The 15,251-nt window shown below is 45.6% G+C and overlaps 1 protein-coding gene across 4 annotated transcripts in view; it reads right to left on the minus strand.

The window, feature by feature from the left end:
• The window catches only part of LOC115114594 (alanine aminotransferase 2-like), a 51,248-nt gene extending 39,753 nt beyond the window's left edge, over nt 1-11,495 (minus strand). Inside the window, exon 1 of one of the 4 annotated variants that reach the window (XM_029642981.2) lies at nt 11,409-11,495. In XM_029642981.2, coding sequence (XP_029498841.2) covers nt 11,409-11,480 — 72 coding nt within the window. In that variant the 5' untranslated portion in view covers nt 11,481-11,495. Of the gene's footprint in view, nt 1-3,475; nt 3,543-8,548; nt 9,360-11,408 lie in introns of those variants that run through there. The other 3 variants (XM_065013525.1, XM_029642980.2, XM_029642982.2) reach the window with 3 other exon arrangements.
• Between the last annotated feature and the right edge of the window lie 3,756 nt (nt 11,496-15,251).

A 15,251-nucleotide genomic window follows, 5' to 3' on the forward strand; every position in this document is an offset into this window, starting at 1 on the left:
GGTAGACTCCTGAATGACCAACCTTCCCAAAAGCCAGGTAGGTTCCTCAATGACCAACCTGCCCCAAAGCCAGGTAGGCTCCTGAATGACCAACCTGCCCCAAAGCCAGGTAGACTCCTGAATGATCAACCTGCCCCAAAGCCAGGTTGGTTCCTGAATGACCAACCTGCCCCAAAGCCAGGTAGGCTCCTGAATGACCAACCTGCCCCAGAGCCAGGTAGACTCCTGAATGACCATCCTGCACCAAAGCCAGGTAGGCTCCTTAATGACCAACCTGCCCCAAAGCCAGGTAGGCTCCTGAATGACCAACCTGCCCCAAAGCCAGGTAGGTTCCTGAATGACCAACCTTCCCAAAAGCCAGGTAGGTTCCTCAATGACCAACCTGCCCCAAAGCCAGGTAGGTTCCTGAATGACCAACCTGCCCCAAAGCCAGGTAGACTCATGAATGACCTACCTTCCCAAAAGCCAGGTAGGTTCCTGAATGACCAACCTGCCCCAAAGCCAGGTAGGCTCCTGAATGACCAACCTGCCCCAAAGCCAGGTAGACTCCTGAATGACCATCCTGCACCAAAGCCAGGTAGGCTCCTGAATGATCAACCTGCCCCAAAGCCAGGTAGGCTCCTGAATGACCAACCTGCCCCAAAGCCAGGTAGACTCCTGAATGACCAACCTGCCCCAAAGCCAGGTAGGCTCCTTAATGACCAACCTGCCCCAAAGCCAGGTAGGCTCCTGAATGACCAACCTGCCCCAAAGCCAGGTAGGCTCCTGAATGACCAACCTGGCCCAAAGCCATGTAGGCTCCTGAATGACCAACCTGGCCCAAAGCCATGTAGGCTCCTGAATGACCAACCTGCCCCAAAGCCAGGTAGGTTCCTGAATGACCAACCTGCCCCAAAGCCAGGTAGACTCCTGAATGACCATCCTGCACCAAAGCCAGGTAGGCTCCCAAATGACCAACCTGCCCCAAAGCCAGGTAGACTCCTGAATGACCATCCTGCACCAAAGCCACGTAGGCTCCTGATTGACCAACCTGCCCCAAAGCCAGGTAGACTCCTGAATGACCATCCTGCACCAAAGCCAGGTAGACTCCTGAATGACCACCTGCCCCAAAGCCAGGTAGGCTCCTGAATGACCAACCTGCCCCAAAGCCAGGTAAGCTCCTGAATGGCCAACCTGCCCCAAAGCCAGGTAGGCTCCTGAATGACCAACCTGCCCCAAAGACAGGTAGGTTCCTGAATGACCAACCTGCCCCAAAGCCAGGTAGACTCCTGAATGAAAGAGAAAATCCATGAAGATTACGTTTTGCATTTTGGTAAAGCCATAGGGCCGTCTGGCAAAGGTCACCATAGACCATATGGCAGTCCCTCCACCCCCCTACGCAGATAGAGAGTGTACCTCTCTCTCTCTCAACCACAGAGACACTTCAATCTTTTTCCTAGAAATAGCACTCAGATTGGGACACTTTGCACACTACACTGGAATCAGTAAAGTATCTCCGGGTTTCCATGTCAACCCCTAAAAGTAAGAGGGGATGGGGCAGGTAAGGATTACACATGGGGTAGGTAAGGATTACACATGGGGTATTATCGGATCTTTATGGAGCAAGTGAAACAGGATAGCTTCCGTCCCTCTCCTCGCCCCTACCTGGGCTCGAACCAGGGACCCTCTGCACACATCGACAACAGCCACCCTCCGAAGCATCGTTACCCATTGCTCCACAAAAGCCGCGGCCCTTGCAGAGCAAGGGGAACAACTACTTCAAGATCTCAGAGCGAGTGATGTCACCGATTGAAACGCTATTAGCGCGCACCCCGCTAACTAGCTAGCCATTTCACATCGGTTACAGAAGTAGATTACCGACCGAGGGGCCCCCATTGATTTTGTGTGTCATTCTCAATCAGATATCATATTAAAACCATTTCTCATATTAAAAATGCTAACATGTCTCTCCAGCCTATGGCAGAAGTTGTAGAATTGCAGGAACATTTCTGTAAAACATTTTACTAAGGGCCCCCAAAAGGCTGAGGCCGGCTCCAACTGCATGTGTGGGTATGGATGTGGGTACACAGACCCACGAGCAACTAAAGCCCCTCATGATGAGTTCAGATTTTTTTATGGCCACCACCCCCATCAGTGTTTCCCATCTCTGGTCTAGATCATTCACCCATTTCACATAACAAATGTCACAGGACTGCAGGGGGGCTACAGGAGTGATGAGTTATTGCTTTTAAAGGAGACAGTGGTATTGGTCTGGGGTAAAGTGAGGATTTGACCTCTGATGATAGATGACATACTGTACAACATTGTGAGGTCAGACGTTTAAATAGAGCTGATGTAAAAACAGACCACAGACTGAACTGAATCTCTCAGTTTTCTGTTTGACTTGTGGACTTTGACCTGAATCTTTCTCAGCTCAGAGAATAACTCTGATACTGTATAACAGAGAACAAACAGTGACAAAGGCGAGAGAGACACAGAGGGAGAGAGAGACACAGAGGTAGAGGGCGAGGGAGAGAGAGACACAGAGACAGAGGGAGAGAGAGACACAGAGACAGAGGGTGAGGGAGAGACACAGAGACAGAGGGAGAGAGAGACACAGAGACAGAGGGCGAGGGAGAGAGACACAGAGACAGAGGGCGAGGGAGACAGAGACACAGAGACAGAGGGTGAAGGAGATAGAGACACAGAGGGTGAGGGAGAGAAAGACACAGAGGGTGAGGGAGAGACACAGAGACAGAGGGTGAAGGTGAGAGAGACACAGAGACAGAGGGTGAAGGAGAGAGACAGAGACAGAGGGTGAAGGAGGGAGAGACACAGAGACAGAGGGTGAAGGAGAGAGACAGAGACAGAGGGTGAAGGAGGGAGAGACACAGAGACAGAGGGTGAAGGAGGGAGAGACACAGAGACAGAGGGTGAAGGAGGGAGAGACACAGAGACAGAGGGTGAGAGAGAGAGAGACAAAGGGTGAGGGAGAGAGAGAGACACAGAGACAGAGGGAGAGGGACACAGAGACAGAGGGAGAGAGAGAGAGAGAGACAAAGGGTGAGGGGGAGAGAGAGAGACACAGAGACAGAGGGTGAGGGAGAGAGAGACAGAATTTGAGGGAGAGAGAGAGAGAGGCAAAGGGTGAGAGAGAGAGAGACAGAGAGAGAGAGAGACAGAGACAGAGACAGAGGGTGAGGGAGATAGAGACACAGAGACAGAGACAGATGGTGAGAGAGACAGAGTTTGAGGGAGAGAGAGAGAGAGACAAAGGGTGAGGGAGAGAGAGAGACACAGAGACAGAGGGTGAGGGAGAGAGAGACACAGAGACAGAGGGAGAGAGAGACAGCGTTTGAGGGAGAGAGAGAGACACAGAGACAGAGGGTGAGGGAGAGAGAGACACAGAGACAGAGGTGAGGGTCAATCTGCCTGCCTTCAAAATCAACAGATGACCAACAGAAGGCTCAACAAACCTGAAAAAATGTCAACTAACCTTCAAGGTAGTAGACTTTGGCAGGAGGATGACACACTGGGTGTGTGAGTAAATGCACCCAAAAAGTCTAGATTTTGGTGAACAGTTAGGCTGGAGGGCAAAGGGAAGTGCAAGCACATGACAAGAGTTGCTAAAGTCACTGTAAACCAGTTATTGCACAACTAGTACAAGGCTACACACAAATGGGATTCACATGATCAAAATGTGATTTATCCAAGTGAAATGGAAAGAGAAAGGGAAAGGGGGATACCTAGTCAGTTGTACAACTGAATGCATTCAACTGAAATGTGTTTACTGCAGTTAACCTAACACCTCTTAATCAGAGAGGTGCGGGGTAGAGGTTGACCGATTAATCGGAATGGCCGATTATTTTTGGACACTGATTTGGCCGATTTTTTTATTTTTTTATTACACCTTTAGTTCATCTTTATTTAACTAGGCAAGTCAGTTAAGAACACATTCTTATTTTCAATGACGGCCTAGGAACGGTGGGTTAACTGCCTCGTTCAGGGGCAGAACGACAAACTTTCTTAAAATCAATACACAGAAGTATATATTTTTAAACCTGCATATTTAGCTAAAAGAAATCCAGGTTAGCAGGCAATGTTAACCAGGTGAAATTGTGTCACTTCTCTTGCGTTCATCACACGCAGTCAGTGTATATGCAACAGTTTGAGGCACCTAATTTGCCAGAATTTTACATAATTATGACATAACATTGAAGGTTGTGCAATGTAACAGGAATATTTAGACTTATGGATGCCACCCGTTAGATAAAATACGGAACGGATCCGTTTTTCACTGAAAGAATTAACGTCTTGTTTTCGAGATTATAGTTTCCGGATTCGACCATATCAATGACCTAAAGCTCGTATTTCTGTGTGTTATGTTATAATTAAGTCTATGATTTGATAGAGCAGTCTGACTGACTGAACAATGGTAGGCAGCAGCAGGCTCATAAGCATTCATTCAAACAGCACTTTGCCAGCAGCTTTACCAACAGCGTTTGCCAGCAGCTGTTTATGACTTCAAGCCTATCAACTCCCGAGATTAGGCTGGTGTAACCGATGTGAAATGGCTAGCTAGTTAGCGGGGTGCGCGCTAATAACATTTCAAACGTCACTCGCTCTGAGACTTGGAGTGGTTGTTTCCCTTGCTCTGCATGGGTAAAGCTGCTTCGAGGGTAGCTGTTGTCGTTGTGTTCCTGGTTCGAGCCCAGGTAGGAGCGAGGAGAGGGACGGAAGCTATACTGTTACACTGGCAATACTAAAGTGCCTATAAGAAAATCCAATAGTCAAAGGTTAATGAAATACAAATGGTATAGAGAGAAATAGTCCTATAATAACTACAACCTAAAACTTCTTACCTGGGAATATTGAAGACTCATGTTAAAAGGAACCAGCAGCTTTCATATGTTCTCATGTTCTGAGCAAGGAACTTAAACGTTAGCTTTCTTACATGGCACATATTGCACTTTTACTTTCTTCTCCAGCACTTTGTTTTTGCATTATTTAAACCAAATTGAACATGTTTCATTATTTATTTGAGGCTAAATAGATTTTATTGATGTATTATATTAAGTTAAAATAAGTGTTTATTCAGTATTGTTGTAATTGTCATTATTACAAATAAATAAAAAATGTAATCGTCCGATTAATCGGTATTCATATTCGGTCGACCTCTAGTGCGGGGGGCTGCCATAATCGTCCACCTCTTCGGCACCCAGGGAACAGTGGGTTAACTGCCTTGCTCGGGGCAGAATGACAGATTTTTACCTGTGAGTAATTATTGAGCTTCCGGTCTCAGTGAAAGAAAAGGTACTCAACAGGAATTCTAATCAAATCAAATTTTATTTATCACATGTGCTGAATACAACAGGTGTAAACCTTAGCATGAAATGTGTACTTACAAACTCTTATTTTCTTAAAACTACATTGTTGGTTAAGAAAATATTTACTAAATAAACTAAAGTAAAAAACTTAACACAATAAAATGACAATAACAAGGCTATATACAGGGGGTACTGGTACCGTGTCAATGTGCGGGGGCACTGGTTAGTCGAGGTAATTGAGGTAACATGTACATGTAGGTAGGGGTAAAAGTGACTAGGCAATCAAGGATATATAATAAACAGAGTAGCAGCAGCATATGTGAAGAGTGTGAAAGTGTGTCCACAGTATGTGTGAGTGTGTGTGAATCCAGCCACCCAAGTCATAGACTGTTCTCTCTGTTACCACACGGCAAGCAGTACCGGAGTGCCAAGTCGACAGTTAAATTACATTTCCCGCAATTCTGTACATTTTGACATTGCTTATAACATAAGCAATGTCAAACATAACATGTTCATATGCTATCTGGGGGCCCCCTGACCTCCAGTGGGCACCCAACCAATATATATATATAGTAACTAACTTTATGTCCTGAATACAAAGCGCACCCTAAAACACAAGGCCAAGTTTACACTGGAGTTACTAACCAAGATGACATTGAATGTTCCTGAGTGACCTAGTTACAGTTTTGACATAAATCGGCTTGGAAATCTATGGCAAGACTTGAAAATGGCTGTCTAGCAATGAACAATAACCAACTTGAAAGAGCTTGAAGAATTTTGAAAATAAGAATGTGCAAATATTGTACAATCCAGGTGTGCAAAGCTCTTAGAGACTGTAATCGCTGTAATGTAATGTATTGACTCAGGGAGGTTAATACTTATGTAATGAAGATATATTTGTGTTTTATTTTTTATAATTTCTTTACAAATATTAGAATTGTTCTTCCACTTTCAAATTACAGTGTATTTTGTGTAGATCATTGACAAAAAAATGACAATTAAATCCATTTTAATCTCACATTTTAACACAACATGGAAAAACTCTAGGGGTGTGAATACTTTCTGAAGAACTGTATATATTGTGGAAATTTCGCCTATGGATCAAATGTTGTCATAACAGATCTGTGGCAAAGCAGTGATGGCAAACGAGCTTGGTACAGGGATATACAGTATCAGTCAAAAGTTTGGACACACCTACTCATTCAAGGGTTTTTCTTTATTTGTACTATTTTTTACATTGTAGAATAATAGTGAGTGAAGACATCAAAACTATGAAATAACAATATCATGTAGTAACCCTCTGTCTCATGTAGTAACCATTTTATATTTGAGATTCTTCAAAGTAACCACCATTTGCCTTGATGACAGCTTTGCACACTCTTGGCATTCTCTCAACCAGCTATATGAGGAAGGCTTTTCCAACAGTCTTGAAGGAGTTCCCACATATGCTGAACACTTGATGGCTGCTTTTTCTTCACTCTGCAGTCCAACTCATCCCAAACCATCTCAATTGGGTTGAGGTCAGGTGATTGTGGTCAGGTCAGTGATGCAGGACCATCACTCTCCTTATTGGTCAAATAGCCCTTACCGTGGCGGAGATCTTTGTGGGCTATACTCGGCCTTGTCTCAGGATGGTAAGTTGGTGGTTGAAGATATCCCTCTAGTGGTGTGGGGGCTGTGCTTTGGCAAAGTGGGTGGGGTTATATCCTTCCTGTTTGGCCCTGTCCGGGGTATCATAGGATGGGGCCACAGTGTCTCCTGACCCCTTTTGTCTCAGCCTCCAGTATTTATGCTGCAGTAGTTTGTGTCGGGGGCTAGGGTCAGTTTGTTATATCTGGAGTACTTCTCCTGTCTTATAATTCTCTCTTTCTTTCTCTCTCTCGGAGGACCTGAGCCCTAGGACCATGCCTCAGGACTACCTGGCATGATGACTCCTTGCTGTCCCCATATCCACCAGGCCGTGCTGCTGCTCCAGTTTCAACTGTTCTGCCTGCGGCAAAGCACCCCCACATCATCACACCTCCTACTCCATGCTTCACGGTGGGAATCATCGGTGGGAATCATCCATTTCATGGTGGGAATCATCCGATTACCTACTCTGTGTGGTTGGAAACAAAAATCTCTAATTTGGACTCGTTAGACCAAAGGACAGATTTCCACTGGTCTAATGTTCATTGCTCATGTTTCGTGGCCCAAGCAAGTCTCTTCTTATTATTGGTGTCCATTAGTAGTGTTTTTTTGCAGCAATTCAACCATGAAGACCTGATTCACGCAGTCTCCTCTGAAGAGTTGATGTTGAGATGTGTCTGTTACTTAAACTTTGTGAAGGATTTTATTTGGGCTGCAATTTCTGAGGTGCAGTTAACTCTAATGAAGATATCATCTGCAGCAGAGGTAACTCTGGTCTTCCTTTCCTGTGGTGGTCCTCATGAGAGCCAGTTTCATCATAGCACTTGATGGTTTTCTGACTGCACTTGAAGAAACTTTCAAAGTCATAGAAATGTTCTAAATTGACTGAGATTCATGTCTTAAAGGACTGTTGTTTCCCATTGCTTATTTGAGCTGTTATTTCCATAATATGGACTTTATCTTTTACCAAATAGGGCTATCTTCTGTATACCACCCCTACCTTGTCACAAAACAAGTGATTGGCTCAAACGCATTAAAAAGGAAAGAAATTCCACAAATTAACACTTTTCTTGTTACTACATGATTCCATATGTGTTATTTCATAGTTTTGATGTCTTCACTATTATTCTACAATGTAGACAATCGTAAAAATAAAGAAAAACCATGGAATAATTAGGTGTGTCCAAACTTTTGACAGGTACTGTACATAATTTGTACATGCAAATCTGCTTGGAATCAGCGTTTGATTATTTAAATAATCAGTCTCAATTTAACTTCAGAGTTGCTTGTTTCTTTCTTATGGCATTTACAGGGACATCTTTAGCCAGTGACAGGCCACCAAAATCGTCTCGTCAATTATATTACGCAAGTTTAACAAGCGTGTCACTCTGCTACAGTTGCAATTTCAGAAAAGCAGAGCCAGTGAGGCCTTAAAAGTCAGACTGGTGCAGTGAGTCTAGGTAAAATACTGACAATGCATGGGACAGTGTCAGAGATTGCTTTCCCACTTTGAAAACTGCAATATATTTCGAACTGAGAGAAACTAATCATTTGCGTGTAGGGTAGTCTAAATCACAATACGATTGAATTAATAACGTTTATTTTAAGCATACCTCTCTCAGCTCTTTCTCGATCTGCATGGCGCGCTGTACAATGGGTCCGCGCACCGCATACTCGACGTTCTTCACCTTGGGGTTCATGGTGTCGATGGTCAACACCTTGTCCCGGGAGAACACTCCATTCTCGGTCATTTTCTCTTGGGCAAGTCCACGCCGCCGTTCGCTGACTCCTGAAAGTGCTATACTCTGGGGGGGGAAAGGTGACAGCTGAGAGGGAATCAGCATTGAGCGGACCCCAGAGACGAGGTACCCCGCGGGGTCTTGCGCCCCGCCGCCGAAAAACCATACATTTCCTCGTTTCAAAACGCTCACGCTTCTGGATGGTAAAATTTGTCCTATGCGCGAAGCAGACATGTTACAATATTCTATCTCTTTAGCTGTGAAGTGCTGCGATCCCTCTACGCTCAATGAATGCACACACACAGACAACTGTTTGTTGTGCAGTTGGCAAAAAACATTATTTTTTTTAAAGTCAACCAGGGCTTTGAACCTTGCAATTGCGATAGAATGAGGTGAGTTTTTTTTTTATTCAGGGGAAGTGATAGAAGATCTGTTTCCCCAACCCGTTATTCACAGATTGGTGCACTCTTTTCTCTTCTGCACACCGCACACATTGTAACATTACACCCCCATACACCCCTTTTGTGAGTTGAATCCAACCTGCATCCCCATTTGCCTACGCACGGATAAATTGTCAGTCAGGGTAGGATCTCCGGTTACCGAGACGACAGACACAATCGATAAGCCAATGCGAGGAGACCGGGCGCAGCTTCAAACCTGCTCCCTTTCCATGGAACTCCCTCTCTTTCGTTTGTTAACACACACCCGGCAGCGCACTCTAGACTGCTGACAAGGCCATTCTGCAGACATTTTGCGCAACTCCTCCTAATTGAACTCAAGCCGTTCTCCCACTGCTTGTAGCAGCAGCATATTTACACGAAATGTGCACTGTGCTCAACTGGTGAAGTTTTAAGGGCCCTTCACACCAGGCTAGTTTTAGTGTGAATGACTGAGGTAGATGTTGCTTTATTTATAGCTGACAGTTCTTTAACATAAATGCTAAATTCAAATGATACAGCATTCCTAAATAACCTTTCATATAGACTACTTTCAGTAGGCCTTACCCCTAGTGCAATTTTCCTAATTACATCATTGGGTTGATGAGCATGGTGACAGTGGATAGGAGATCTCCATTGCAACAGTGTGGACAGATTTGACTCAAAGAACCGGATCAACTATTGACTTACAAAGTTTCAAGTATCAAAGTGGTCTGATAAGGGACATCATTTAGTCAAAGTGATTTAGTTCTGTATTAAGATAGACCGCTGTGCCACTCGGGAGCCCTAAGTCACTGCATCTCAGTGCTAGAGACATCACTACAGATCCTGGTTAGTTTCCAGGCTGTATCACAACTGGCAGTGATTGGGAGTCCCATAGGGCGGCGCACAATTGGCCCAGCGTCATCCGGGTTATGATTTGGCTAGGCTAGGCCATCATTGTAAATAATAATTTGTTTTTAACTGACTTGCCTAGTTAAATAAATACATTTTAAAAAGATTGGGAGCTCAGAAAGGAAGCTAGAGTCCAGTTATTTGAGGCCAGTGGTATTCTGGGAATGTGTAGGAACAAGGTCAGACCTGACAGAGGAATAGGGTCACATATCAGCTGTCAAACAAACCTGTCTATTTGCTGAAGAAACACAGCATCTGTCCTTCTGCAACACGCACCCATACACACCTTTATTATTGCACAACGTATTTCACCATTCAAACACTTTGCTCTCCATACATACTGTAAGTCAATATTTTACTATACATTTGTTTTGAGTGCTTTCCATTTAGTCGATTTATATCTCTGCCAAATGTGATTCTATTTTACTCTATTGAACTTGAATTTGTATGTTTGTTTTTTTAACTTCTATTTTGATTTTTGTCACATAGTTGAGGGGTGTACCTGCAAGTAAGCATCTCATTGTACTACAGCATTACCATGACACCAATGGAGAGTCCAGCCATTCAACCTTTCATATCTTCAGTGTTTCCTGGAGAAAACTCCACTGATAATTTCTTCCATGGCCAAACAATCATCCATGAAACAGAATTCAACTTAGTACAAAAGACACACTGAGCACAATGGTTGTAAAAACACAGCAGAGAGCCTAGTAGCAATTGAAAAATAAGTGTGATAAGATAAGTTGCTTTGCGTGGGCTCTTGAGTGTGTCAACATCATTTTCTCAATACAATGCCGTTCAATATCACCTCCCTTCCCGCCCTGGATATTTATCAGTCACTCAGTTTCAGATACAACCATACAATTTAGTTACCAAGGGCTATGCTCACAATCAATACATGTATCTTCCAATATGCAGCAGTCCCTATCGTAACTAAATCATTGCACTGTTGATTTGCATGCATCTAAATGAGGTCCACCACTATATGTGTTACAAGGACAGTATGAGACGGATCCAAATTGTTTTAGACAGGGGGATATATTTAAAGACAATTTTCCTGCTTTGCAGTTGGTCTTTTCCCTCAATGGCTTGATCCCTGTCCCCAATGGATGTTATATAACTATGGATAACATGTGATCATTAACTAATGTTATGATAGAGCTGTTAATACCTGCAACCGTCTGCATACAATCTGTTAATGGTTTCTTTTGTCCTAACAAGTTTTGCTCAGCACCCTGCCCACTATAGTGATAAAGTCCAAATTTCTACACCAAAACATAATTTTTTATCTACGTAGGCCTACCATCTTGGGAAAAAGGAGTTATATTCCTCCCAATCAAAGTCATCTCAATAATATATTTTCACCTCTACATAACTTTGATCAGGTCAATAAAATCACTTACCTCATTTTTTCCCACTAGGTCCTTTACATACTCCAGTTCAAGTGTCTGCACACAAGTCTCATTCATTAACATTTTCCTACTAGCACTCGCTTTGCTGATAGCTACATTTTTGAGGAAAAATAACAGAGATGAAGTTGCCTCACTTAGCTATCTTAAGATGAATGCACTAACTAACTGTAAGTCACTTTGGATAAGAGCATCTACTAAATGACTCAAATGTAAATATTTAGAGTGTGTGACCACAACTATAGTGTTTCTCTAACAAATGTAACCATGGGTCATATGAACCAAGTAAAGCTTCAGAGATAATGACTCAATATGCTGGTGGCAGATACTGAGCAAACCACTTCCTCAGTTCCTCTGTACGACATACAAAATAAATAACATTACATTTACATTTAAGTCATTTAGCAGACGCTCTTATCCAGAGCGACTTACAAATTGGTGCGTTCACCTTAAGACATCCAGTGGAACAGCCACTTTACAATAGTGCATCTAAATCTTTTAAGGGGGGTGAGAAGGATTACTTTATCCTATCCTAGGTATTCCTTAAAGAGGTGGGATTTCAGGTGTCTCCGGAAGGTGATGATTGACTCCGCTGTCCTGGCGTCGTGAGGGAGTTTGTTCCACCATTGGGGGGCCAGAGCAGCGAACAGTTTTGACTGGGCTGAGCGGGAACTGTACTTCCTCAGTGGTAGGGAGGCGAGCAGGCCAGAGGTGGATGAACGCAGTGCCCTTGTTTGGGTGTAGGGCCTGATCAGAGCCTGGAGGTACTGAGGTGCCGTTCCCCTCACAGCTCCGTAGGCAAGCACCATGGTCTTGTAGCGGATGCGAGCTTCAACTGGAAGCCAGTGGAGAGAGCGGAGGAGCGGGGGTGACGTGAGAGAACTTGGGAAGGTTGAACACCAGACGGGCTGCGGCGTTCTGGATGAGTTGTAGGGGTTTAATGGCACAGGCAGGGAGCCCAGCCAACAGCGAGTTGCAGTAATCCAGACGGGAGATGACAAGTGCCTGGATTAGGACCTGCGCCGCTTCCTGTGTGAGGCAGGGTCGTACTCTGCGGATGTTGTGGAGCATGAACCTACAGGAACGGGCCACCGCCTTGATGTTAGTTGAGAACGACAGGGTGTTGTCCAGGATCACGCCAAGGTTCTTAGCGCTCTGGGAGGAGGACACAATGGAGTTGTCAACCGTGATGGCGAGATCATGGAACGGGCAGTCCTTCCCCGGGAGGAAGAGCAGCTCCGTCTTGCCGAGGTTCAGCTTGAGGTGGTGATCCGTCATCCACACTGATATGTCTGCCAGACATGCAGAGATGCGATTCGCCACCTGGTCATCAGAAGGGGAAAGGAGAAGATTAATTGTGTGTCGTCTGCATAGCAATGATAGGAGAGACCATGTGAGGTTATGACAGAGCCAAGTGACTTGGTGTATAGCGAGAATAGGAGAGGGCCTAGAACAGAGCCCTGGGGACGCCAGTGGTGAGAGCGCGTGGTGAGGAGACAGATTCTCGCCACGCCACCTGGTAGGAGCGACCTGTCAGGTAGGACGCAATCCAAGCGTGGGCCGCGCCGGAGATGCCCAACTCGGAGAGGGTGGAGAGGAGGATCTGATGGTTCACAGTATCGAAGGCAGCCGATAGGTCTAGAAGGATGAGAGCAGAGGAGAGAGAGTTAGCTTTAGCAGTGCGGAGCGCCTCCGTGATACAGAGAAGAGCAGTCTCAGTTGAATGACTAGTCTTGAAACCTGACTGATTTGGATCAAGAAGGTCATTCTGAGAGAGATAGCGGGAGAGCTGGCCAAGGACGGCACGTTCAAGAGTTTTGGAGAGAAAAGAAAGAAGGGATACTGGTCTGTAGTTGTTGACATCGGAGGGATCGAGTGTAGGTTTTTTCAGAAGGGGTGCAACTCTCGCTCTCTTGAAGACGGAAGGGACGTAGCCAGCGGTCAGGGATGAGTTGATGAGCGAGGTGAGGTAAGGGAGAAGGTCTCCGGAAATGGTCTGGAGAAGAGAGGAGGGGATAGGGTCAAGCGGGCAGGTTGTTGGGCGGCCGGCCGTCACAAGACGCGAGATTTCATCTGGAGAGAGAGGGGAGAAAGAGGTCAGAGCACAGGGTAGGGCAGTGTGAGCAGAACCAGCGGTGTCGTTTGACTTAGCAAACGAGGATCGGATGTCGTCGACCTTCTTTTCAAAATGGTTGACGAAGTCATCTGCAGAGAGGGAGGAGGGGGAGGGGGAGGAGGATTCAGGAGGGAGGAGAAGGTGGCAAAGAGCTTCCTAGGGTTAGAGGCAGATGCTTGGAATTTAGAGTGGTAGAAAGTGGCTTTAGCAGCAGAGACAGAAGAGGAAAATGTAGAGGTTGGAGAAGGTTTGAGCAGAGGGAAGAGATGATAGGATGGAAGAGGAGAGAGTAGCGGGGGAGAGAGAGCGAAGGTTGGGACGGCGCGATACCATCCGAGTAGGGGCAGTGTGGGAAGTGTTGGATGAGAGCGAGAGGGAAAAGGATACAAGGTAGTGGTCGGAGACTTGGAGGGGAGTTGCAGTGAGGTTAGTGGAAGAACAGCATCTAGTAAAGATGAGGTCGAGCGTATTGCCTGCCTTGTGAGTAGGGGGGGAAAGGTGAGAGGGTGAGGTCAAAAGAGGAGAGGAGTGGAAAGAAGGAGGCAGAGAGGAATGAGTCAAAGGTAGACGTGGGGAGGTTAAAGTCGCCCAGAACTGTGAGAGGTGAGCCGTCCTCAGGAAAGGAGCTTATCAAGGCATCAAGCTCATTGATGAACTCTCCGAGGGAACCTGGAGGGCGATAAATGATAAGGATGTTAAGCTTGAAAGGGCTGGTAACTGTGACAGCATGGAATTCAAAGGAGGCGATAGACAGATGAGTAAGGGGAGAAAGAGAGAATGACCACTTGGGAGAGATGAGGATCCCGGTGCCACCACCCCGCTGACCAGAAGCTCTCGGGGTGTGCGAAAACACGTGGGCGGACGAAGAGAGAGCAGTAGGAGTAGCAGTGTTATCTGTGGTGATCCATGTTTCCGTCAGAGCCAAGAAGTCGAGGGACTGGAGGGAGGCATAGGCTGAGATGAACTCTGCCTTGTTGGCCGCAGATCGGCAGTTCCAGAGGCTACCGGAGACCTGGAACTCCACGTGGGTCGTGCGCGCTGGGACCACCAGATTAGGGTGGCCGCGGCCACGCGGTGTGGAGCGTTTGTATGGTCTGTGCAGAGAGGAGAGAACAGGGATAGACAGACACATAGTTGACAGGCTACAGAAGAGGCTACGCTAATGCAAAGGAGATTGGAATGACAAGTGGACTACACGTCTCGAATGTTCAGAAAGTTAAACTTACGTAGCAAGAATCTTATTGACTAAAATGATTAAAATGATACAGTACTGCTGAAGTAGGCTAGCTGGCAGTGGCTGCGTTGTTGACTTTGTAGGCTAGCTGGCAGTGGCTGCGTTGTTGGCACTACACTAATCAAGTCGTTCCGTTGAGTGTGATAGTTTCTACAGTGCTGCTATTCGGGGGCTGTTGATTACGTTACGTTGCGTTAAGAGAACGACAATAGCTGGCTAGCTAACCTAGAAAATCGCTCTAGACTACACAATTATCTTTGATACAAAGACGGCTATGTAGCTAGCTATGTAGCTAGCTACGATCAAACAAATCAAACCGTTGTACTGTAATGAAATGAAATGAAAATGTGATACTACCTGTGGAGCGAAGCGGAATGCGACCGGGTTGTTGAGTGAGGAAGTTCTATTCGGTAGACGTTGGCTAGCTGTTGGCTAGCTAGCAGTGTCTCCTACGTTAAGGACGACAAATAGCTGGCTAGCTAACCTC

The sequence above is a fragment of the Oncorhynchus nerka genome, linkage group LG9b (genome assembly GCF_034236695.1).
Source record: "Oncorhynchus nerka isolate Pitt River linkage group LG9b, Oner_Uvic_2.0, whole genome shotgun sequence".
NCBI lineage: Eukaryota > Metazoa > Chordata > Actinopteri > Salmoniformes > Salmonidae > Oncorhynchus > Oncorhynchus nerka.